Source organism: Cyprinus carpio, chromosome B5 (genome assembly GCF_018340385.1).
Source record: "Cyprinus carpio isolate SPL01 chromosome B5, ASM1834038v1, whole genome shotgun sequence".
NCBI lineage: Eukaryota > Metazoa > Chordata > Actinopteri > Cypriniformes > Cyprinidae > Cyprinus > Cyprinus carpio.
Genome location: NC_056601.1, coordinates 4,811,487 through 4,839,308, shown reverse-complemented (window position 1 = coordinate 4,839,308; position 27,822 = coordinate 4,811,487). Strand labels below are relative to the sequence as shown.

General features: G+C 38.9%; 1 protein-coding gene and 1 pseudogene across 1 annotated transcript; both read left to right on the top strand.

The window, feature by feature from the left end:
• Positions 1-14: 14 nt before the first annotated feature.
• On the top strand, positions 15-17,722 carry LOC109045571 (neuroligin-3-like). The gene is made up of 8 exons (XM_042723761.1): positions 15-373; positions 4,872-5,577; positions 6,999-7,052; positions 7,770-7,925; positions 8,898-9,083; positions 12,428-12,552; positions 13,335-14,002; positions 15,205-17,722. The coding sequence occupies exons 2-8, from the start codon at positions 5,112-5,114 to the stop codon at positions 16,085-16,087; spliced, it is 2,538 nt and encodes an 845-aa protein (XP_042579695.1). The 5' UTR covers positions 15-373; positions 4,872-5,111; the 3' UTR covers positions 16,088-17,722.
• A 2,961-nt stretch (positions 17,723-20,683) lies between these two features.
• On the top strand, positions 20,684-26,920 carry LOC109090433 (annotated as a pseudogene).
• The last annotated feature ends 902 nt before the right edge of the window (positions 26,921-27,822 follow it).

Sequence of the window (27,822 nt, the reverse complement as noted above, 5' to 3'; positions counted from 1 at the left end):
TCGTGTTTTAATGTATACGCCGCCTGTCTGGTTTGGATGAGACGAGCTTTTGCTGTCTATATCCGCCTTGTTTGCTTATTATTGTTATTTTGCTGCCGGTTTGTAAGCTCGCTCGTGTCCCTCCGGTTGCCTGGCAACGCGCGTGGCAGTGGGCGCTCCTGACCTTGCGTCCGCGACCGCGCACAGTGCGCGCGCTTAAAATAGACCCGTGGAGATTGACGTTAATTGAAAATAAGAAAAACGCAAGAAGTGCCGAGCGCCGTTCCCGCGGCTCGACGGGGAAAAAAGGGGGCATGTTGGATGGTGGGAACGATGAGATATGAGATTATTACAGCGCAAGCTCGGATGCGATACTGGCTGAGCGAATCGTCAGGTGAGCCCAAAATTTTCTTATTTATGGCTGATCTGATGCGCGCCGTCGCTTTTCAATATCAGGCAGCGGTTAGAACGAACAATAACGAGTAATAAGAGCAATTTTCCGATGCTGGTGAATAAAAAAAATGTGGGTAGTTATGAAAAAAACGTAAATTGGATTGTGTACGAGTGTATGTGGAACGCGTTCTGATTGAACAATGAACGCTGGTCTAATGAATGCGCCGCATTGCTTGTATATGGCACATAGATACGATAAAAGGATGCGGTTTTGAAATTGAAAGGGAAATATTTATCTTTTGCTTCTTTGATTTGATGTCATTTTAGCGCCGTTTTCGTTCTCTCGTCTGCAGCGTGAAAACTCGCTATCGTAAGAGGGTGAGCAGAGAGAGAGAGAGGAAGAGAATTATCATTCGAATAACCTCAAAGCCATGGTTTGCTGCTGTGTCTGGGCTGTGGGATCTCGTTAATCATAGTCATTAGATTGCCGTAAACAGTCGGCTTTGTAATTCTACTCTATGCCAGACTACATCAACTAATTCGCATCTGTTTGCAAACACCTCTCCAGCACCGTTATTTTGCGGTTCTACAGGCCCGTCTGCGAGAGTGACACTTGGGGGTCGAGTCGTTCTCTTCGTGCTCAATACACGCTGATATAATGATCACGGGCGCCGCGCTCGTGAATTAAAGCTGCAGTTCGTCACCTGTTGGAAAGGTAACGGCAGCGCACGCCGGTCAGAGACCAGCGTCGAGGCCGAAGCGAGCCCCGTACCGAGTCCAAGTTGTCATGGTGATCTTACCGATCTGTTGGCTCGGTTAGTGAGTGATTGCGCGTGTCCAAAGGCGTTATGTTGTACGTTTATGTAAAACACTGTTATTAAGGCGTTTCGAGGGAAGGGTCGTGACACCCTGGGTACATTTTCAAGAACTATTTTTTATCGTATGCGAAGTGAATATTGAGCCTCGCAAGTGTTTTCGTAATGAAATGCCCCCGCATAGTTTATTATCTGCGCGCCATCCCGCCACTGCACCGTGCAGTCGGAGCTACGGAGGAGGCGGCGGCGGAGGAGGAGGAGGAGGGACAAGACTATTGGTATTCATCTCTCGTATGGTAGTCTCTTTCACCGTCCCTGCCGTGAGTCCGGGGAACACACACGCACACACATGCTCACCCCGTTTCTAGTGAATGCAGAAAAGAAGCCTATACCCTGTATCATTAAACCCGAATAGGCAACACCACCGGTTTAACATAAATAGAGCAGAATTCGTCAATTCAATGAAAGTTGACTTATCGTTTCATTTCTCGCATAGCTATGTGGGATGAATATCAGGGACCCCAATCTTGAAACGCATCAGTAGCCTGTACGGCTGACCTGATTCAGGCGCGCTGGAAAATGGGCACTGGAATAAACGGACTCCCAGTGTTCTCTCGATGGGCCTGCGCGATTCAGATTAACTGACCCACATTAGAGGAATGGAGGAACCCAATGCTAAAAACCAATTACAGGAATGCAGGAGAAGGTTTGTTTGTGTATGCTGATGTTCTACAGGTAGCGGTTCTCTTCAGCACCACGGACAGCGACAAGAATGAACACACAGTGAAAGATCCGTAAAAGAACTAAAGGGCTGGTCCATGCTACACTACATGTCACGCCATAATATGTGTATTAATATATCGGATGACTTAATTTGTTCAGCATTGTTAAAGATGGAAATGTTTATTTCTACGCACTCAGAATTAGCATGTTAAAATTGTTATTGTTATTGTGTAATTAATTAGTCAAGTTGAAATCTATGGTTTTAATGTCTAAGCTTGACCAGAGTTTATTTCTGAAAGTCTGGTGTACCTTAATTCAAAATACTTTCAAAGTTCAAAAGGTATTGCATAATGGGAATGACCCAGTTAATTCCACAATGAATGATTGTAATTATTTTACCCTGTAGGTTGCTTTTTGTGTGGTGGGATGGGGGGTGTTAGAGCATAATAATGCCAATGATGGCATCTGCATGGCAGCTGGCTTTGGTTAGGTTTTATTCAGTTAGTTTCTATCCCATTTTGCATGGGATTTTTATTTTGTGTTATTTGCAGTTCTAGAGATGAATTTACAGGAAAGGCAATCACATAAAATAGGTCATATAAGCTAGCACCTGCTCAACACTCCAGCATTATACAGCACTGTGTACAAAAGTCGTTTCACACCTCTGAGAGTGCCAGGCAGTAGATACCAAGGATTAATGATTTTGCATTGCATAATGCTTTGAAGCATTTAATGCATATGTTTTAAGAATACTGTATTCAATGTTCCTAGAATGTAATTTGTAGTTTATATATATATATTGTAATATATAAGACTGTAAACAGGTCTTCAGGGGCAATGAGTTAGGAAAAAGGGGATTATTGAGCCTGATGTCACCAAGTTTTTCTTTAAAAATGTTACAGCTGAAGTATCAGCAGAACAGAATGATACATTTAGTGATAAATCTTTGAAACTTTTCACAGATTAAAATTTGATAATGATTAATAATAATAATTAATGAAATGAACACTGTGGCCATATTTCATATATGGTACATCTTTCATTTAACTTCTGAATTAGTGGCCTATGAAATACTGCACATAAAATGCTCCATGTTTCTTCATACATGACTTCACACCACAATCTGGCCAATGGATCATGTCTTCAGCTAGCAAATCGAAAGGTTTCAATCCGAGATACGGTAACTGCTCAGAATGAAGAAAAAGTGCAATTATGCAGTGCACAATTCTGTTTTATCTTAAACCTTATAATTTTTATTGAATGTTCATGAGATTTCAGAATTTGAACCCTCTAAATGATACAGTGGTGCATCAGTTTAGACTGTCAGACCTCCAGGTCTGATCTTTGGCCATTTTTTAAAAAAGGATTTAGATGTGAACTGTTGTTTTGTGGTTGGTCCTCATCACTGCAGTGCAGGTTAATGAATGCTGTGGGTTTCAGCCCATCGGCTCTACATGCTGCCATCCCACAGCGTCATGCACGCACATTGATTTCAGATAAAGCAACTGCTCTGCGTGTTTGTGGCTGAAGCGTTGAATATTGATCCACTCGCACAACATGCATTCTGAACACAAGCACTGCACTATTAGACTTAAGCTCCTCCCCTCAGAAGACATGAGATCCACCTGCTGTCCATGTCTGATCCCTCATGAGACTGAACCCACAGAGCTAGAGCTGTGCAAGGGTGCAGGGTTAAAGAGTCTCTGCTTGTCACTTAGTGCATGTGTGAATGAGATATAAACCGCAAACTGTGTGTGTGTCTGTAATTGAGTGTCCCTGCTTGCTTCCTCTCCCACACGAGTTCATGTACACACTACTGTTCAAAAGTTTGGGGTTGGTAACATTTTTGTCTCTTATGTTTCATCAAAAATATTGTAAAACATGTAATATTTTATCTTATTAACATGTAATACAAACATGTAATATAATATCTTATTTTTATCTTATTATTTAAAATTTAAATAACTGTTTATATCTTAATATAGTTTAAAATGCATTTTTATGATGGCAAAGCTGAATTTTCAGCATAATTACTCCAGTCACAGTGTCACATGATCCTTCAGAAATCATTCTAATATGCTTATTTGGTGCTCAAGAAACATTTCTTATTGTTATCAATGTTAAAAACAGGCTTGCTGTTTAATATTCCTGTGCAAAAATATTTTATTCCAGTATTTTTCTGGAAGATGAATTGAAATTGAAAAAGAACAACATTTATTTGAAATAGAAATCGTTTGTATCATAAATCTTACAAACATATGCTGTAAAAATGTATTTTCTCTCACTTTTGACCAATTACTTTTTTTTTTCTGAATAAAAGTATTAATTTCCTTCAAAATGCTTTAAAAAAATTGCCATTCTTGACATTTTTTAGATTTTTGGAACCAACACAAGGTACATTTTTGTAGATGCTCTATATGGAGTCAGTTTCCCTCATATTCACGCAGCTGTCGTTTATCTTTAACTATGATTATTTTCCACAAACCCAGTCTCATGCAAAAATTTACGAGGTGGCAATGTTGAATTTGTACAATGAGAATGTATGAAAGCATATGTTATGCCATCAATTTGACAAAGAGTAAAATAGTTACAAATTGCCTTGAGAATGTGCTGGTTCCACTGATGTTTGACGACCAGAAATCCTAAATACATTTTGAACATGATACCTATTGTTTATAGAGTTTTAAATTATTATAAAGTTAATTTAAACTTCTTTGTATGCTTAAAAAAGGTCTGCTTGCGTTGCCTTTCCTTAAGAAAAATGCCACTTGGATTGATATTAATTTATCTAATGCTATGTCATTCATGCATTTAAAGTCTGGCATTAGGCGTCTCTTTTTGGGACCACTGTATGATTTGTTTTCTGAGGTATTATTAAAATGGTTCACATTCTGACCAAAATGTGTATATGTCTGGTGTTGAGAGGTTCTGGCTCTTACATCGTTTTTGTGTGTATTTCAGGTTTGTGCTGAAAGGATCTGCATGCTGGAAAAATGAACAGCTTCACCTGCTGAAATTATCAACCGATATGGAGCACTTGGTGGTGCACACCTGGCTGTGGAGATGCCCACTGGATCTGCCTGAGTGTGTGGCGCGTGTTTGTTTTTGAGCGCTAGAGAGTGATTGTGTCAAAGCAGAGAGCTTCATTGAGCTACAGACAGAGATTTATCAGTGTGAACGTGTGTGCTGTTAAGAGGGACCATGTGGCACGCACAGTCAGCAACTTATCTGCCGCTTACTCACCTGCTCTGCCGACCTCTAAACTTTGCACTGTGTTGGCTTCTTGTTTGGTTGATGTGGTCAGTCTCCATGGCAACAGCACTGACCTACCAGCCCACAGTAAACACAGCACTTGGCAGACTAAGGGGGATGCGGGTGGCTGTGGCTACGGAGGGTCTGGGCCCTGTGGATCAGTACCTGGGTGTGCCTTACGCTTCCCCACCTGTAGGAGAGAAGCGCTTTATGCCACCAGACGCTCCATCGTCCTGGTCCGGCGTACGAAACGCCACCCGCTTCCCTCCCGTTTGCCCGCAGACCGTTCGCAACGCAGTGCCAGACATCATGATGCCTGTCTGGGCCACCTACAACCTTGACACGGTCGCTACGTACCTGCAGGAGCAGAGTGAGGACTGTCTGTACCTTAATATATACGTACCCACACAAAGCGGTGAGTACACATGCAAAATGCACACACACATTCCTTCATTCAGAATACCACTGGTTTTGGTTCTTGGTTACTCCAATGGTTTCTTACTGCAAATATGCTAAGGGTTTTTTTACTCACCACTTGAGGGTTTGTAAGGAACTATTTTTTCTATTTTAATAATAGTTTAATTGTTTTTAGGATATTCAGTTTGTTTATAGCAATATTCCTTCGAGTCAATTTGTTCATTCAGACAGGTCATTTAACTGAACAGATCACCAATTCAATTCCTGTGTTACATTTTAGATCTATTTATTGCAGAATATTTATTTAAAAGCTGTCATGTTTATATAAGTTAGGATCTATTGTAGCTTTTTGTTGTTTTTAGTGTAAATTTCCTCTTGCTTATGTAAAAGAAAAATCAAACAATGTTTTGTTAGTTACTTTTGTTAGTAACTTGGGTAACGCTACAATAAGGTCTCATTTGTTATGCATAACAAATGCATAAACTAACATGAACTAGCAATGCTCAACATATTCTTACAGCATTTACCCTTTGTTAACTGTTAAACTTTGTTAAAAATGTTTATGTTAGTACACAGTGCACAATTTAAAACAATAATATTTTCCTGTGACAGCAATGCGTTTCATCTTGAAAACATTCTGATGGGCTTATTTGGTGCTCAAGAAATATTTTGTGTTATTATCAATGTTAAAAAGAATTGTTGCTATTTTTGTGGAAACCTTGATAATTTTTATTAAGATTTTGGATAAATATACAGTTAAAGTACTGTCACTTTTGATAATTCAGTGCATATTTGATGAATAGAAGTATTCATTTCTTCTTTAAAAAAAAAAAAGTAGTGTTGCTTGACTGTAGTGTACCTACTATAGATCAATAGTAGTCTGAATCTTGGCAAGCTTCAGTTTCAAATCTACACTGCAACACACATAATGCACCAAGAAAAAAAAATTTGGTTGTAATGTTGGATGTCGAAAATAAAACTGGAGCTCTGTGAACATTACAGTCTCCCGCACATCCTCTCAGTTCCCGTGTTTCTCAGCATTTCTAAGCAACATCAGAAGCTTCTCTGAAGTCAAGTTCAGTGCCCATGGACAGATTCAACTGTGTGCTTTCCTTGCAGTCTTTAAGTTGAACTAAAGCAGCATCTGTGTCCACTGGAGTGAACGTTGAGAGCACTGTTTTGGCCTCATTTAAAGGAAATAGTGAATTGCTCCTGGTAAAATGCTGAAAGCTTTATTATTGCAGGGTTCGGAGTGGGAAAGTGAACCCCTGTTGGTATCACACAGTAATTTAGAAAGGAATCCACTGAGCTTTTATATATACCGCACTTATGCACAATCCCCAACACACACAAACACACCCACATGTTTCTCTGCGGTCTACTTTCTGCTCTTCTAATTTATCATCCCTCTCTCTCTAGGCACAAAGAGAACGGGTGACATGTCAGCTGACACAGAGCGTTCAGAGGATGATGGTATGTCCTCTTTTCATCATTCTTTCAGATGAATTCATTTTTAATGTTTTTCCTATTCATTTTTTATCCCATCGTGGTTAATGCAAGAGAGAATAATCTGGATGATATTTACACAATGTTGCATCATTTTCAGGATGATTTTATAAGGTGGTCCAGCATGTTTGCACTGCACCCGGTGGTTTTGGATGGTTTTCTAGATATCAACATCAGTGTGATGAAATGCCCATATTATCAACCACTACTACTGTAAATGTAAAGTTATTTTATATACTGTATATATAGTATTTCAAATGCAGTCCCATTACTACATTTAGATGCTTTTTCTTTTTAAAGTTTAAGCAGTAATTCAAGCTTGTAATCATTTGCAAATCCATCTGATGAATAGACATTATTCACTTGCCTACACTGTTATTTTATGAACGTTGCATTTGAAGACAACACTTCACCATGAGATGACTATAATCGTCATAATAAATGAAACTCAGAGAAATTGATTAATTTAAAGGAAGTCTCGGAGGTAGTTCTTGGCTGGTTGCGTTGTTATTTTTAGTCACTTGTGTTCTGAATGATGAGGAGTTAAATAGATTATTTAAAGCTGAAGTCTGTCAGTGGTGCAGAAGATCTCTGTGGAGATTTTGAACAGCTGTGAAAAACACTTCAGAATGCAGAGAGCCTCATGTTTTTTGTGCACTTCTGCATGTGTGTGTGTGAATGCAGGGCTAAGGGATTCTCGAGATGACCCACGTCCTGTGATGCTGTTTATTCATGGTGGCTCGTACATGGAGGGCACAGGGAACATTATGGATGGTAGTGTGCTGGCCAGCTACGGCAATGTCATCGTCATTACCCTCAACTACAGGGTGGGGATATTAGGTACGTACCATAAAGGAAAGGGTTTTTCTTCAATGAAATTTGGTTTATCAAGCTACAAAATAAGAGATTTATGAATATTAACAAGTACAGCATTGTTCTGTTTTAGAGGAAAGATCAACTTGCAAGCAAAGATACTGTGACTCCAAATGCAACATGTCAGCCATAATAAAAGCAAACAAGTCTTTAGAAGACCTCAGTAATGTTTTATAAATGCTTTGAGGAGCAGATCTGTCCATTACAACCACATTCAGAGAGAGTGCTGTTAGTGTGCTGCTTTTCTTAAGAGCTCCGATTCTGTTTAATCTCAGTGACTACAGCATCAAAACAATTCCTACTTGAGTGTTATCAGACAAAATCACCTACGATGAAAGAAAGCGAGAGGAATTGAGGAATGCTTCCATCTTTAAGAGATGAAGAAGCTCTGGAAAATGCTCTGATAAAACAGCAAAGCTGAACCCTATAAAACAACAATCATCTCTGATAGTGAACAGGCTGCATCACCTTATGTTTACCATCACTGATGGCTTGTAATATAACCACTGAATGAAATGTACTGTATTTTTGAAGTACTCAAAACTGGTTTTCCCAGTGCCTGACTTTAGTATAGTTAGATAAACTCGTCAAAGCTTTTTTTGTACCTGTTGCACAAATATGTCCCAAATTTTACAGGTGTCTAGTTTTGGCTTGTTAGCATGGCCCAGTTAGCCACTGCTGGTGCATGTCAAACCTTCACAGAGCCCATCGGCCCTATACGCTCGACTTCAGGTTCAATGATTTGTTATGCATCATTACAAAAAATAAAATATGATACCCACAGTCTCATGAGTGGTTCTGTTTCTTTGAACTGCAGTAAATTCTTCCTGTTTTCAGCTGCCTAAAACAGAGATGTTCTTGAAAGTTTCATTCTCAAGATCATTGATGAGTAGTCAGAACAGTTTCGTCAAATCTTTCTGTCCTGTGTCTTTCTCTCAGGGTTTTTAAGTACAGGTGACCAAGCCGCTAAAGGGAATTATGGTCTCTTGGATCAGATTCAAGCTCTCCGCTGGATCAACAAGAATATTGGATATTTCGGCGGTGATCCGGGCCGCGTGACCGTGTTTGGCTCTGGAATCGGAGCGTCCTGCGTCAGTTTGCTCACTCTTTCACACCATTCTGAAGGTTAGAGATCACACACCTCAAATAATATTAATGTTTAATTCACCATAAAAACATATGATGTCACAGATGCAGTGATGTTCTCTTCAGTACTGTTCTGAGCATTTATATTAAGATCATGAAATGTGTTGAAACAGAGGGACGTGACATTGATTGGACTTTAAAAAACCGTACTGAAAATATTAATTATGCACACTTATTTAATTATACCCTATGTAACGCCTTATGGTAGTCAATTAATGGTTTGTCTCTGTAAGGCACGTACAGTGTATTTTTGCAGTCCGTTACTGCTGAGACAGCTGCCTCTGCAACCATGACCACTGTCACATTCCAGTTTCCGTTACCACGGTAATCTCTGCTGTAACCATGGTAACTCGTCTCTTGCCACATCAGCCTTATCCCACTGTTGTGGGCCTCTAGTGTGTGTAGGTGTGTCTGTCCCTGCAAGGCGTGTGTGCAAAGTGTGTTTCAAAGAGATCAGAGCCAATCACACACACCTGCAGGGATATTGATCCTACATCATCATTTTGTTTCACTGTACAGTATTGATAACATCTCTTTCCCTTTGTCTCACTGTTTTGTGTTTCTCCCTCTTTATGTCAATTTTGAAAATTTGCAGCTGGTCCCTCTATTTTATAGCCATATGATAGTTTTATGATCAGATGATCCATTTTATCCATGCATTTGCTGGTACATATATTTTAGAAAACCATGATTTTGTGCATGCCATATAATTTTAGAGCTCTTTCTAACCGAATGCATTTATACCCAGAATAAAACCCAGGTGCACTTATTTAAATAGTAAGATTCTAGGTGGTTGTGTATTTTAACACCACCACAACTGCTATCCATTTCCCAGAAAACCTGTTTCTTATGGAAAACCATAGCTCTGGTTTTGTCCAAATAGACTGTCACTATCAATTTTTGCAATTACCGCTCCAGCAAGGAGCATCTCCCCTACATTCCTTTTTTGTGTGGACCGCAGAACCAGGTCATCCCCGTTGAGCAGACATTTGATTTCAGTATGTATAGAGTGAGGTCAGGGGTGGCGGACTGCACCACCACTTTTGTTGTATCCTTTATTTAGATGTTCAAAATGATTGGACTCAAGCTATATCCTCTTCCTCAAGCCTCAGTGTTCTCTTTCCCCTCCTCATCTTTTTAGCTGTTCTTTCTGTGGTTTCTGAAATACGCTGATACTAAGTCATTAGGATTTAAGCTCTCTTAAAATTATTCTCACTGTTCCAGGGGGAGTAAAATCTACAGTATGACTTGAAACAATTAAAAATCAATTTTACTGTTCACTAGAAAAGCTCTTCTGCAGACAAGGATAAATCTGCATATTGATGTGGATTCTGTTTCATTCTGTACGACGGAACATTCGACTGAATAAAACAATATTTTCTTCATGACAGCAATATAGGAAATTCAGTTTCAGATGTGCAAAGATTACACATTAGGCACTAAATGTACTTTTTTTTTAATATATATATATATATATATATATATATATATACATATATATATAATATATATATATATATATATATATATATATATATATATATATATACACATTTGGGTGGGGGTCATTGGCAAAAAAAAGATGAAAACCCCCTAATCTAGGACTTTTTGTATTTAGTTTGATAATAGCTGATAATAGAGTTTCACCCTCTGAAATTCATGAAAAATTCAGCTCCCATCTGGTGGGTGGTGGGCATGTTTTACACCCAGTAGGGCATCTCAGTAGGATGTAGCTGTTGTTTCTCCACTGTTTCCTTGTAGAGTAATTTGCATGAGTCAGAGATGCATGTGCTTGTTATTAAAGGGTTGTCTTGGCTGAAATAATATGGTAGAACTGAACAGAACTGAAATGCTTTAAAGGGCACCTATTATGCCTCTTATTACAAGATCTAATAAATCTCAGGTGTCTCCAAAATGTGTCTGTGAATGTTCAGCTCAAAATACCCCACAGATCATTTATTATATCCTTTAAAAAATGCCTATTTTGAATGGAAGCAGAAACACGTTGTTTTTGTGCATGTCTTTTTAAATGCAAATGAGCTGCTGCTTCCCGCCCCCTTTTCCAGAATAGGGCTGTCTTGTGAGTACTAAACTAAGTTCTCTTTCCTGTCTTACTTCACTGAAACTGTCGAATACACAAGTATATGTTAAAAACACACACAAGTCACAAAAATACAGTCAGTTATGTCTGTTTAGGAAACACCAAAAATGAAATCATGTTTATATTAGATCTGTGTATTAAGTGACAGCAGTGTAATATACCGTACCTATACTGCTGTCTGCGCTGTTAATATGACCCAAACAATAAAATAAAAACACAAAATCACTCACTACTCTTGACTGAATAACTTCTATAGCTTTAATAAGAAGACATTTCTTACTTGAATGCTGCTTTTAAATGCTGTAAAAGTGAATTTTGCATAATAGGTGCCCTTTAATCCCATGATCAAGGTTGGTGGAATTTGTTTACACGACTTTCATACAATGCCATCATAGATTCATGACATGAGTTCATTACAGCAACGGCCCTTCTAGAGCAATCTGTGTGTAGAAGTGTCTTGCTCAAGGCCACAATGGTGATGACTCATGATTCATGCTTTGCGGAGAACATCTGATGATATTGGTGGTCATGTTATTGTATTCTAGGCCTATCAAGTTTGGGATTAGTGTCTCTGTAGACATCGTCGCTGTCAGATATCTGTATTCAGTGCCTCAGGGGTGATAGTTGAATGTGAAGTATTAAATGATAAAAAATGCTCAGCACCGATGGGAGATGAATATCGTGGGTTGAAGCTCAAGCCCACTGATCTTATATTATCAAACCGAATACAAAACTGTTAATTGAATGTAGAGTTTTACTTAGACAAAATTAATCAGTAGCCATAATGGATAATGCTGGAGCATTTCTTACATGGTAAGGAAAAAATGCCAGCATAAAAGCAAAGATGCCCCTGGAGATCAAGTGCCCCTTAATAAAAGAAAGAAAAAAAAGTTAAACCTAACAGATTGTTCCTCAGATGTAAAAAGAAATGATCTGTCCGACATGTGCTGACACTCTCTTAAAAGCATCTCATTTAAAAATTGAGAGTGGAGTGGATGAGAAATATATAACGATTTGGCTGAAGTTTGTGAGGGTCACATAGAGAAGACATTAGTGAGTCTCTTAGAAAGCCCAGGATGTGGATGGACCCTTCTTTCATGACAGGAGAAGATACTGCAACTCTGCCCTTTGAGGATACAATACTAATATAATTGCTGATCTGGGATATTGGCATGGCATTTACTGTTGTATTTTCTTCTGACATTCTGTGTTCTCTGTCTAGGTTTGTTTCACAGAGCAATCATTCAGAGTGGCTCAGCACTGTCCAGTTGGTCAGTGAACTATCAGCCTGTGAAATACACACGTCTCCTTGCGGAGCGTGTTGGCTGTAATGTCCTTGACACACAAGTAAGATGTTTCTTGGAATTTTATGAGTATTGTGAGTTATTATAAAGAAACAATGCAGTTGTGGGTATTTTGTGAATAACCTTGTCAAGTAAGGTGCACATAAAAGCCATAACACACCATACAGAAGTCTCTTCTGCTCACCTTTATTTGATCAAACATAAGTAAACAGTAATCTTGCATCATATTACATTTTAAAATACGTGTTTTCTATTTTAATATATTTTAAAATGTAATTTATTCCTATGATAAACCATTTTCTTCAATCAGGATTCTTTAATGAAAGATCAAATGAGACTTTTAAAATAGTATTTTGTAACATTATAAATGTCTTCTCTGTTATTTTTTTTTTATAAATATAATGCATCCTTGCTCAATAAAAGGATTAGTTTATATTAAAAAAAAAATCAATCTTTGACATTTAAATCTTCGATTGGTTAAATTTCCTTGCAAGCCAGAGACACAAAACTTAAACTTTCGTATGAAGCAGAATGCAAAAGTTCACTGCGTGTGCCTTTGTTTCTCTTCACCTGTGTTTGCAAAGATATGAATGGAAGTATATAAATTGAATACAAAGTCATGAACACCAAGTACTAGAGCTTTTAATTAGCAAACCGGCTTAGGATAAGGTTATGGCATTGTTTTTGGTTCCCAGTGTTAATAAGTTGGTTAATAAAAAATATTTAATTTTTTTATTAAATTTTAGTGTCTACCTATCTAGCAGTTTTTACCAGTGAAGGCATGGAGGCAGATGTAACAGTTGCATGTGTGTGTGTTTTATGCAGGATCTGGTCCTCTGCATGCAGAAGCGTAGCTACAGGGAGCTGGTGGAGCAGGAAATTCAGCCAGCACGCTTCCATGTGGCCTTTGGCCCTGTAATTGATGGTGACCTCATCCCAGATGACCCTGAAGTGCTCATGGAGCAGGGCGAGTTCCTTAACTATGACATCATGTTGGGCGTTAACCAGGGGGAGGGATTCCGCTTTGTAGAGGGCGTGGTGGAACCAGAAGAGGGCGGAGTTTCTGGCTCGGATTTTGACTTCACGGTATCTGATTTTGTAGACGGTCTCTACGGTTATCCAGAAGGGAAGGACACTCTCAGAGAAACCATAAAGTTCATGTACACAGACTGGGCTGATCGTGACAATCCCGAAACCCGTCGTAAAACCCTCGTGGCCATGTTTACGGATCACCAGTGGGTGGAGCCAGCTGTGGTGACGGCTGACCTGCATGCACGTTATGGTTCTCCGACCTTCTTCTATGCATTCTACCATCACTGCCAGAGCCCCATGAAGCCTCCATGGGCGGACGCCGCACACGGCGATGAGCTGCCCTATGTGTTTGGCATTCCACTTATTGGTCCGACAGAACTCTTTCCCTGCAACTTCTCCCGCAATGATATCATGCTAAGTGCCGTCGTCATGACCTACTGGACCAACTTCGCAAAGACTGGGTAAATTAGAACACCCTTTATAAATGGCACAAGTGATACATTTTTGCAAAACAGTATGCAAAATAGCAACACAAAGCAAAATATTATGAGTGACATTCTGGATTAAAATATTATTTATTCATGACACTCTGTAAACAGTTTTGCAATGCCGTAATTAATTATGGCATTTAATGACATAATAATGCATTTTGTCTCAATACAAGTAGCTCCCATCCTACACAGCCTCCAGATAATGATAAAACAGGTGTGACTGGTAAATTAGTGAACATTCACTGTGACCTTGAAGTCGGTCACAGGGAGCATAGCAGAAATAGTGGGAGGAGCAGTGATGCAAGTAAATTTCAATGTAAAGCAGAGCATCAACATTTAACTCAATGAAACAGTGCCCTCTGGTGGAAAAAAGAGGCATTATAAACAGTGCACCTGTAGATGAACTGCTTAAACACGTACATGCAAATACATTCGCTCACAAAAGGGATGGTTTTCACATTGATATTCACATTTTGTATGTGTTCATAAATCTTTAATATGCTTGATAATACTGTTCTAAAATAAGTCTCTTAGCTTTCAAAAAATCAAAAAATACAGTAAAAACTAATGTGAAATATTATTACATTTAACTGTTTTCTATTGTAATGTTTTAAAATGTAATTTATTCCTGTAAATTTAGATTTTTCATCTGCCATTATTCCAATCATTCTGATATGTAGATTTGGTGCTCAAGAAACATTTCTTATTATTACAGTTGTGGTGCTTAATATTTCTGAGAAAATCATTATACATTTTTCCAGGATACTTTGACTAAATAAAAATTTCAACAGAACAACTTCTGTAATATTATAAAATGTCTTTACCATCACTTTTGATAAATTGAATGAATCCTTGCTGATTAATATATACGTTTATTTATTTCAAATAAATCTTACTGAGCCTTTTGAATAGAAGTGTACATTTTTCCAAAAAGTTGGAAAATTATTTCTAAGTTTGCTGTTACAGTTTGATACACTTTCATCAGCTTAAATATTCATTTTGCTGACTAAATTAAATGCCATTTCAGTCAAAGCAAGAAGGAATAAAAAGAATTAATATGGCATGAGGAAATATAAATAAATTTTCAAATTTATCCAAAAAAAGTAACATTGTTTATATAGTTCAGATGTAATTAATTAACTTTTTTTGTTGTTGTTGTTGCATTTTTTTAGGGATCCGAACAAGCCAGTTCCTCAGGACACTAAGTTCATCCACACCAAGGCAAACCGTTTTGAAGAAGTGACATGGGCCAAGTACAGTCCTCATGATCAGCTATATCTGCATATTGGGCTGAAGCCTCGTGTTCGGGATCATTATCGAGCTACTAAAGTGGCCTTCTGGAAGCATCTGGTACCTCACCTGTACAACCTGCATGACATGTTCCACTACACATCCACCACCACACGGGTCCCACCTCTTCTGACCACACACAGTTCCCACAGTGCCACACCTCGTCCGGGGGGCAACAAGGCTCGTACCCCTGGTAAACAGCCCCCCCAGTCCACAGCACGCAGTGGGCCGCTGGTCATCGCAAATCCACGCGATTACTCCACAGAGCTGAGCGTCACGATCGCCGTCGGTGCTTCGCTTCTCTTTCTCAACGTCCTGGCCTTCGCTGCGCTCTATTACCGCAAGGACAAACGGAGCCGTCAGGACACACCCCCTCAGCCCGCCTCCCAGCGCCAGACCCCGCCCAATGACCTCAGCTACACACCCACCTCCATCTCAGGGGGTAACCAGGAGGAGGAGTCCCTGTGCAACCCTCTCCGTCTGACCCCTGCATCATCTCCGCGGGATTATGCCCTCACGCTCCGCCGCTCGCCGGATGACATCCCGCTCATGACGGCCAGTTCTGTCGCAATGACGCCGAATAGTGGCACTATGACACCCAACACGGTCACCTTGACACCCAATAGTGTTACAATGACGCCCAACACCATTACCATGTCACCCAATTCTTTGATGGGGTATCCCAGCATGCACCCTTACAACACTTTCACACACGGATACAACTCCACCAGCCTGCCTCACCCACACTCCACAACACGCGTATAACATGCAACAGAAACTCCACACACCGACACGCAACACTCACATCCCACCAATCCTTATTACTGTAAATCAGATCAAACCGGTGCAAACTGTTCACCAGTATTCAAAAGTATAATAGCAGGTGAACCCAATTCATAACATGAGCACAATCACCTAGAATGAATCAGTATGGCCCATCAGTATAAACCAGAAGGAAGTGTCACCGCAGCACACTAACATAAACAGTTCGGCTCAGTATGAACGCACTGCTTCATACGCGTCTGACTTTTGTCAACTTTCACGTTATATGAGCAGTTAAGAAACTTCTCTGTGGAATAAGATGGGAAAATGGAGCAGGTGTAGTACCGCTGCCGCCTCTAGGTGGTGCAGAAAGACTCTTAAAAACCCCGCAGGTGGTTTGATCCGCAAGAACAGTAGGGGGCGCTGGAGTCCCATCAGTGGTTCACCATTACGAACCAACCAAGCACTTATTCTAAGATATGTAATAATAATAACCTGTAATAACAAACATATTAATGGCTATTGTACAGTATAACATATATTAACGTCAGTGTACAGACAGCTTTTTTGAATGTGTCAGAAAAAAAAAATATTTCTAATCGTTTTTAAACTCAGATTATATCCATAGCAAGGAAAGTCATTTGAAGCCCGATTGATTTTGAATCCTACATTTTTTTTTCTTTCTTTATAATCACAAAAAAAGTACTATTTTATACCACATCTCTCTCTCTTTCTCTCCCCATTTCTCTCTATGAACGCGTGCATTGTGCATTTTACTTTAGGTATAATATATTCATTTAGTTTGTAGATTACGCAAATGGAGTATTTTAAAGAGCAGAATGCGTGCGACGATTATTCATGAGCGCGAGAGAGCGGATGTGAACAATTTTCAAGTGAAGCATCTTTTAAATCATTTGTGTCTTGCTAAATGTTATCATTTTGTGAAAATGCTTTTCGATCATTTGAAATCTGTATTGTATCTGAGTTTGTTCGATATGTTTTGTGAAGATGTTCGAACTCGATTTGAAAGCATTGCGTTTCTTTTTCTGTATTTATCAGTGATATGACATCACTCATGCAGTAATATGACGTCACTCATGCTGTGATATTACATCACTCGCGCCGTGATAGGACATGCAGGCTTTGCTGAGAATTTACGATGTTAATATTTTCTATAAAACACGAATGTGGTGATTTGTACTGAACACAGGGCTTCTCTGATGAAGGTCGTTCTAAAATATCGTGTTTACTATGGAGCTGCACAGAGTTTGCACAGGGGATGCGCTCGTGTAATCATGGTGTCATATCCTGCCAGATGGTTAGATTCTCCACCTGCCATGATTTTTGCGATACAGTTTCCTTGGTAACCAGCAGAAAGTTTGTCTGTTAACGTGCTTGTATGAAAGTGCAACAGCTTTATAAAAAGAACTTGCAGTATTTACAACCATTTGAGTTCATCTGGACTTTGAAGAGGAAACACGATGGCAAATGAATGCGTGGAGTCGGAGAGCAGAAGTGTCTCTGCTGGATGAGGGTGACCTGTGTGCTCAGGTCTGTCAGTACAACGGCTTGCAGAAGTCTGTTCTTTTATACTCTGTACATTTCTGCCTCAAATTTGCAGTAAATATTGAGTTTGGCTAAAACCCCTGCTTCTTGTGTATCAAGATTGATTTGGAGTCTGCAGACTGAAGTTTTTGACATGATCTCATGAGAAACGCGTACTGCATTTAAGCTATTTACAGCGCATTCAAGGTACATTGTGTCAGTTTGTGTGTTTCCTGGCAGCTGAACCTGAGAAAATCTTAGAGCTACAGGACAAATTGAAATAGGTCTATAACAAAATATTTGTATGGGGACATTTCACACAAAATTAAAAATCTATTAGCCAATCTTCATTCCCTTGGGCTTCTTTTTTTTCCATTCAACTATGTGCTATTCCAAGGCAATGCAAAAATGATTCTCTTAGTATTTTTGTCTTGTTTTTCAGTGATAATATCTAAACATTCTTAAATCAAGATATTAATATATATCAAAATGATATAAAAGCATTGTTTTCTGACTTTTCAGTCGTTTTTAAACAACTTTATGCTTAAAACAACAAATATCCAGTGGGATAAGAAAAATAGAACTTGTCTAAGTAATATCTAAGTATGTTTGCTTCTCAAGTATGTGTATCATGATTTAAGAATGTGTTGTAGATATTTACAGTGGGTACGGAAAGTATTCAGACCCCCTTAAATTTTTCTCTCTTTGTTATATTGAAGCCATTTGCTAAAGTCATTTAATTAAATTTTTTTTCCTGATTAATGTACACACAGCACCCCATATTGACAGAAAAACAGAATTGTTGACATTTTTGCAGATTTATTAAAAAAGAAAAACTAAAATATCACATGGTCCTAAGTATTCAGACCTTTTGCTGTGACACTCATATATTTAACTCAGGTACTGTCCATTTCTTCTGATCATCCTTGAGATGGTTCTACACCTTCATTTGAGTCCAGCTGTGTTTGATTATACTGATTGGACTTGATTAGGAAAGCCACACACCTGTCTATATAAGACCTTACAGCTCACAGTGCATGTCGGAGCAAATGAAAATCATAAAGTCAAAGGAACTGCCTGAAGAGCTCAGAGACAGAATTGTGGCAAGGCACAGATCTAGCCAAGGTTACAAAAAAAATTCTGCTGCACTTAAGGTTCCTAAGAGCACAGTGGCCTCCATAATCCTTAAATGGAAGACGTTTGGGACGACCAGAACCCTTCCTAGAGCTGGCCGTCTGGCCAAACTGAGCTATCGGGGGAGAAGAGCCTTGGTGAGAGATGTAAAGAAGAACCCAAGATCACTGTGGCTGAGCTCCAGAGATGCAGTCGGGAGATGGGAGAAAGTTGTAGAAAGTCAACCATCACTGCAGCCCTCCACCAGTCGGAGCTTTATGGCAGAGTGGCCCGACGGAAGCCTCTCCTCAGTGCAAGACACATGAAAGCCCGCATGGAGTTTGCTAAAAAACACAGAAATAAGATTCTCTGGTCTGATGAGACCAAGATAGAACTTTTTGGCCTTAATTCTAAGCGGTATGTGTGGAGAAAACCAGGCACTGCTCATCACCTGTCCAATACAGTCCCAACAGTGAAGCATGGTGGTGGAAGCATCATACTGTGGGGGTGTTTTTCAGCTGCAGGGACAGGACGACTGGTTGCAATCGATGGAAAGATGAATTCGGCCAAGTACAGGGATATCCTGGACTAAAACCTTCTCCAGGGTGCTCAGGACCTCAGACTGGGCCGAAGGTTCACCTTCCAACAAGACAATGACCCTAAGCACACAGCTAAAATAACGAAGGAGTGGCTTCACAACAACACTGTGACTGTTCTTGAATGACTTAAACCCAATTGAGCATCTCTGGAGAGACCTGAAAATGGTTGTCCACCAACGTTTACCATCCAACCTGACAGAACTGGAGAGGATCTGCAAGGAGGAATGACAGAGGATCCCCAAATCCAGGTGTGAAAAACCTTGTTGCATCTTTCCCAAAAAGACTGTATTAGCTGTATTAGATCAAAAGGGTGCTGCTACTAAATACTGAGCAAAGGGTCTGAATACTTAGGACCATGTGATATTTCAGTTTTTCATTTTTAATAAATCTGCAAAAATGTCAACAATTCTGTCTGTTTTCTGTCAATATGGGGCGCTGTGTGTACATTAATGAGGAAAAAATGAACTTAAATGATTTTAGCAAATGGCTGCAATATAACAAAGAGTGAAAAATTTAAGGGGGTCTGAATACTTTCCGTACCCACTGTATATTGTAAAAGAAGACAAAAATACTTATTTATGGAGCACACAAAATTATTTAGATTTATTTCAAACCACACATTAGCACTATTGTGTTCATCACTGTAATAGTATTGTGTACGTGTGTAAAAGAGAGTGAGATTGTGTGTGTTACAGAAAGAGTGAATTGTCTGTGTTCCTATTTCTGACACAACTGTAGTATTGTATTGAATGTCCCAATCTGACTCTAAAGGTCACAGCCCACTCACTCTGCTTCAAAATCTGTGTGTGTGTGTATATATACAGTATGTGTGCATGCACTTGTACTACTATCTTTGTGAACCTGTTTGAGGTTTAGCTATTGGAGTGAGGACCAAGAGGGTAATGTGAGGGGATTTGGGCCAGTTCTTACTTTCTGGCACCCCTTTAAGGGGCTGTTAAGGGTTAAGACTTGGTTTTATGGTCAAGGTTATAATTAAGTTAATGCTAGGGTTAGGTTAAATTTAGGGTTAGGGTTAGGCACTTAATTGTTATAGTTAAGGTTAAGGCAAAGGGCTAAAGATAGCATTGTGTCAATGAATGTCTTCACAAAGATAGCTGTACATGAATAAATGTGTGTGTGTGTGTGTGCCAACTTAATCATGGTTTGGGGACAAGTTTGTACCCAGAAGTGAGCTACAGTGAATCTGACAAAAATCTCATTTGTAAAAATGTTATTAAAATAAAAACTTTTTCATACTAAAAATGCAGAATGTTTTGTTAGACTTGTATTATTTACAATATTTATGAATACTACAAGTCTAACAGTTGTAGTATTTATAACATGCTGTATGCAGAAACACTATTTGAAGTCAATGGAATGTCCCCATTTATATAGCTAAGTAAAAGTTTATGTATAGGAATGTTTATGTAGAAAAACTCAACCCAGATGTAAGTGCTACTAGTGTTTGTGCACAAACATTTTGGCCAGGCTGCTCATCTTTATAATGCATGTGCATGTGAACATTTAGGGTTCATTGCACTGAAACACACACAAACACTCTTACTCTTTATTTATCATGGCAGTGAAAGAGGGGCGCTGCATCTTTAAGATCTGCCCCTGTGTGTGTGAGTTTGTGAGAGAGCGCAGAGGGGTTTGTTTATTGTTCCAGGGACAAAAGCGTGAGTGAGAATCATAAAAGCATCGAGGGAGATTAAACTACACGCCACATCAGAGAGACAGAGCGCGATACGCACACACATACTCACATGGGTAAGTCTACCTGAACTCACCTAAACCCATTTTAACCACTGCTATGATGTTCAATATTTTAGAATTATGCTCAAATTTATGGGCAGAATTTTAATTGATAGGTGTGTCTTTGATTTGCATGTGATATAAGTTGTTTAGACAAATGTATACAAGCATTTTAATGATTCTTTTTTTGTATGATGTGTGTAAGATGCCATCTGGTTGGTCAGAAGCTTAGAGGCATCACTTCTGCATTTGTGATGGAGATGCATTTAATGGATCCTTATTAATTAAAAGGTTGTTTTGATTGATTAACCAGCTGGCTCCGGTTTTGATTGGCTAAGACAGTTGCTACGACGCCTCAGAGGTGTGGATGAGAAGACCAGTAACCTCAGGAGACTCCAGGAGGTCACATCAGGTCTTTACGTCAAATATTCTCTTCTCTGAAGGGGACTCTTGTACGGCCCAGTGCCAGTTTGAAATGGGGAAATATTTAATGTAGTTGCACCAAGGATTCATATGTATGTATGCATTGAATTGTTTTGTAGGTTTCTCCTTTTTTGGATAACAACTTAATAGCCCTTTAATTTTAAGTGTCTTTAGAGAATGGATGGATGGATGGACCCGAAAGCATTTCCACATTCTCAAACAGAAGGCGTGATGAAAGTGTGTGTTTTATATAGTAATCAGATTATTGTGAGTTACAGGCTTGTTGAGAAGAAAACAGTTTGTAAAGAGTGTAAAAGACTGGTTGACCTGCCATGATCCCAGTTGTAACCCCGGTGGTGTCAGTGTGTGTCTGTCTGTGCTGCTATGAGTGGAAACGCAATGACGTACTTCACTGCTGAGTCCTGTGAGTGTGTGTGTATTTTGTTTGTTCACAATGATAGTTTTTGTTGTTAAAACAAAAGCCATTATGACTATAACAAGTGCTTCTTTTTCTGACCACAAAACCTCAAACACACATGAAAACGCCCCCCCTCCCCCCAAATCTGACCCTGACACCAGGCTACTCAGGAGAGAGAGAGAGAGAGAGTGAGGGAGGGAAAGAAGGAGAGAAAGAAACGAGGGAGGGAGAGGAGTAGCTTAAGCAATGCATTTTTTATTCCTTGAGGTGGACAGTGGAGTATATCCGAAGAAAGCAAGAGAAATTACCTCCTTCAATTTAGACATCACTGCAACAGAGGACAGAAATCTCTCTGGAGTGAGTGGACAAGCGTCTGCACGGCTCTCTCCTGGCGTGGGTTCGACTCAGCAGTGTCGATGTTTCCAGTGAAACAGCCGTGGTTGTGTAAAGCGCTAGGTGACCTGAGATGCATCATCTTCCCTCACAGACTGGAGACCACAGAACTCCATAGCTGAGCATCATTTGTTTGGCTTCTTTTGGTTAAGTTGCTTAAAAAGCAACTGTTTTTAGCCTTTCATTGATGCAGTTGTTTTACCTGTCATCTCATCTGCTTTCTCGTATTTTACTTTTTTACTTTCAGGTTTTTTGTAATTTGGGTTTCTTTTGCGGTTTGGGATTTTGAACAGGGCTTTGTGATTGCCTGTGTTCACTTTGTCTGCATTTAGCTTGTTCATTTGTGATTCCTCTATACACTGTATGACTATTCACAAGCAAGTGTGTGTGTGTGTGTTTGTGCATCAGATACATTTACTCACAGAGCACATTGAGTATGTGCATGTATGTGTTTTTGTGTGTATCCTTGACTAACTGTAGCCAACTAACTCTTAGAGGTGCTTGCATACTCATTTCGAGGTCATCGTGTGATTTTGTAGTTGAGTATGAGAGCATTTGTGTATTGGTAGTACAGTCTGTGTGTGTGTGTGTGTGCATAAATGTGTGTGTGTATTGTGTGTGCTGCATGTGCAGTTGGTGTGTTGATATATTACTCACCTACAGGTTGCTATGACTGCTGCATCCGCTGCCTGGGCGCCGTGCCCTACACCAGCCTACTGGCCACCCTGCTCTGCTACACCGGTGTGGCGCTCTTCTGCGGGGGAGGACATGAGGCACTCACTCACACACGTACATTCATAGAGCTCTACTTTGCAAGGGACGTCCAGGATTTCATTGTGCTGGCAGACTTGTGAGTTATTGCCTTTTTTTGGTGATTATGTATAGTACTGTACATAATGTGAGAACAGAATTGCTTTTTCATTAATCAGTGTTCTTAAGTAGGCTATAGTTTGTTCTAATTTGTCTTATGAATGTTTGCATGTGTTATTTATTCTATATTTTGTGTTTCAGTATAAAATATTTCCAGTATGTGATCTACGGTCTGGCCTCCTTCTTTTTCCTCTATGGATTGTTGCTTTTGGCTGAAGGTTTTTACACCACCAGTGCAGTAAAGCAGACATTTGGAGAATTCAGGAGCACTAAGTTTGGGCGCTGCCTCAGCCTGACTGTGAGTGCGTGGGGGGGTACTTTCCATAGACTTCTATTACTTTTATATTGACCAAACAATATGTTCTATCCCCTAACCCTAAGCCTACCCCTTAAAGAAAACCTGTTTGCATTGCCACACCACCGATGGTGTGAGGACCCTCTTGTATAATAATTTTCTTCCCCTCATGGGGACCGCAGGCTGGTCCCCACAGTGTCACTAATTTCAGGTTTTACTATCCTTGTGGGGACATTTGGTCCTTTCACATCTTTTTTGATAATGAAATATTAGGATATGGAAAACTTACAAATTTCAAAAATGTGATTTCTTGGCCTGAAAAAGTCAACAGTTAAATACTTTTTAAAATAATTTGTATTTAAATGTTATTATAAGCTAATTATTATAAGCCCATATTATAATATTAATTTTATAATATAACATTAATTGATAATAATTATTAAAATTATTAAAACCTCATGTCATCAAAGTCATGGAGAAGCTATGGGAAATTCAATAGACAGTATGCTTTTTCAGTTAAGCTCAGTTCTAAAGTATTTATGCAGTATGAAATTACTCTCTGTAAATGTGATCTCTATAAAATGATTTTGAAACGACTTATTCCATCATCATAAATGACTGGAAAAGTTCAGAAAGTATGGGAATTCTGATATATACTCCAGCTAGATCATCCGAAAACAACTTTCTTGGTTGTGCCCTGATAACCTGTGAGCAGTTGGTTTAGTCAGCTATTTTATAAAGTCAGTTTTATTTTTTTTATTTTGTATCTCCTTCCATATCTATATATGCATGTGAACATTTATGACCATATATGTATATTTCTTGTGTAAAGCAGTAAAAACATTGTTGATATAATCAAGTTTTACTTACTGTACTTTCTTATATAGTTTGCAGTGTCCATGCCTGTTATGTTGCATTGATCTAATTAGCTGTTTCTCTTGTCCAGTTCATAATCCTGACGTACGTGCTCGCCGTGATCTGGCTGGTTGTCTTTGGCTTCACAGCCATTCCTTTGCTCTTCTTCATTAATATGGAAAGCTCCTGTCACAAAGTCAACATTCTGTCGGAAACCACCATGTTCAACCAGCAAGCAAGGGTCTGCATGGATGCAAGGATGTATGGTAGGTCTGCACCTTTCATCTGTACATATGCTTGTGTGTGCTCACAATCATGATGTCTGTGTTGTTCTTTATAGGGTTTCTTCCCTGGAATGCTGTGCCGGGGGATTGTTTGTGGAAACACACTGGCAAGCATCTGCAAAACACCAGAGGTTAGATGTTAATTATCCTAGACACACGCACATGCTCAGAGTTTCAAGAGATCATGTCTCTTATGTCCCTTTTTATGTTTCCAGTTCTATGTGACCTATGACCTTTACATCTGTGCATTCGCTGGAGCCGGAATCACCCTTCTTGCCCTGGTTAGTGATCTAATGTTTTACATCTGTGAAGTCATTTATAGTCACTGTAGAAGATTTTGTGTAAGGTTATAGTGGCCTTCTTCCAGAGGCTTATTGCTTTGTATTTTGGAAAGCAGCAAGTTCACCTCAGCAATCTTTATTATTTGAACGGTTTTAATGATTTTAAAAATTACAGTTGACAGTGGTTGATGCATCTTGACAATCACTTAGAATGGAATATGTACATTTATTGATTATTATATTTACACATTAATTTATATTTTCTGCGCCTATTGACAAACTTCCCACTGCCACTGAATTCAAATCCACTGGGATTTTATTTGCACTTAATTCTTTGACGTCAGAGTGCAGAGCATGAAATTAATGACGGAAGTACAGCAGGGGAATGTTTAGTTTACAGTCAGTAACTGACCTCTCTGCTACTGACAGATCCCCAGCGTCTCTACTCCCTTTTCCTGTATATTTGGCAGCAGTCATTTCTCAGGCTTGATCTAAAGACAACCACTATGAGCAACCAGAGCTTCTCTGTCATGCTGAGGAGCACAGTGAGACTGATACAAGCATTTAATACCCAAAATTATTTGGACACATAAGCTACACTTAATAGTCTTAGTTACATTGCATTAGATATGTGCCATCTGAAAACAAATGCTGCTAGAGATTTACACTGACTGAATTTCATTCTTTTAGTCTTAATTCTGAAAAGTATACTATATGTAACAGTATAATTAATCACATTTCTTTTTTTTTTAAATGTGCTTGTGCTAACTTAATGATATAAGAGTTTCGATAGCTATGCATATTGCTATGAAATAACAAATTACACAACCTTTTTTTTTAGTTATGCAATACTATGCATTACTATACAAGGAACTAAAGCCCCGGTTGCTCCAGGGGTATTGTTCCTCTACAATATAAGGGCTGTACGCTGCTTTGGACAAGACTGTAAATAAATAATAATGTGCTATTGCTGGAATTGCATTTCTTGCCTAATGTTTATAGTAAAGTCTCAACAGGATATAAACACTCATACCACAAGAGCTCATCCTTTTGCAGAGGAAAACAGCAGACGTGTTGTTTCTTCCTCCTTTTTTCCTAGTTCGTTTACGTGGTTGCCACCACCTACAACTACGCCATTCTAAGGTTTCTCGGAAGGAAGGGAATACGTTACTAGGCTTGCTTTCCTGTCATCTGTGGCAGCAGTTTCAGTGGTGTCATCACTGTGGCCGGTGAGGAAACGCAAAAGATCTCCATGAAGCCCCTGCAGAGTTCTATCATACAGAGCACAAACCACTGGTTTCATGAGACAAATTAGTATAAACTACACTTAGGTAGATTTACCAATGAAAATACAACAATTCATTGAAGCACTACACATAAAACCACAAACTACTGTACAGTGGATCTCTGGAGGAGTGGAATCTAACTTCTGTATTTCTTCATTTGTCTCCTCTCTGTCTTTGCTGCACACATTATTATATACTCTCATGGCCATTTATTCATTTTAATGATTGTATTCAATGTGCTTCATGGTGATATTAATGCCTTGCGGTTTGCCAGGATTTAGCCTCTCTCATCTCTCTCTCACACATTCCATCTTTTTAAGAGAGTTTGAGTGTGTTGTTTTCTCCTCAGTCAGATCAGATGTGGGTGTTTTATTGTGTGACACACATGGAGAAACAGCACTGTAGTGAACAGCTTTCTTTGTGTCAGTTTGAATTCAGTATTTACAGACATTCTTCTGTGTGATTTTATGTTTGTGGGTGTATTTGTTGTATATTTTGACTAACTGCGGCAATATGCTGAACCTGATCAATGATGGTGCTCTATCAAAGGAACTGATGTTTTTTTTTTTTTTGTTCACTTACTGGCTTCAGAAAACTAAAAATTATTTCTACAGTAAGACTGATAGATTGATAACTGTAAAGATTAATAAAACATGCAGAATTCAGACTAAAGTGAATTTACATAAACTGTGTGTTGAATAAACTTTAATGAAAACGGATGATCAGTGTTGTCAATTTGTCTCAAAGCTACAGGCATTTAAACCGGATAAGTTAAAGGAGAAGTTCACTTCCTGAATGAAAATTTCCTCGCAATGATAATTTACTCACCCAAGATATTCATGTCTTTCTTTCTTGAGTGATAGAATTGAAGTTTTTTTTTTTTTGAGGAAAAAGTTCCAGGAATTTTCTCCATATAAAGGAATAAGGGTCTTATCTTCTGAAACGATCGTTTTCTTTTTACATACTTTTTAACCACAAATGCTTGTTTTGCACTAGCTCTGTTATGTGCATCCATGACCATGCATTGTGGAAAAGTCACGAACAGTTAGTTCTTTGTCTTTTCGGTTAAAAAGGGTGAAAAACTCCACCTCATTTTCTCCTCAAACTTCAAAATCATACAACATCGTTTTTGAACCTTTTTTTATAAAGTTGTAAAGACTTTCTTTGCACGTTCGCTTTGTAAACACTGCGTCACTACTTCCGCCTACATCACACATGCGTGATTATGTAATGCGTGAGGTCGAGCTAGTGCAAGATGAGCATTTGTGGTTAAAAGTATGTAAATTTTTTATTTTTCTTCACTGATCATTTTACTAGATATACTTTTCTTCAGATGGGATTCAACTGCTATTTGGACCTTCAACACGTTGATCCCCATTGTAGTCCACTAGCCTATATGGAGAAAAATCCTGGAATTTTTTCACTTAAAAATCTTAATTTATTTTCGACTGATGAAAGAAAGAAGTGAACATCTTGGATGACATAGGGATAAGTAAATTATCAGGAAATTTTCATTCTGGAAGCAATCTTCTTCTTTAAGCTTATTTTACATTAGAAACAGTGACTTGTTAGAAGAAAACAAGGAATATATTGATCAGAAAGAGAAATAATTAAAACCTAT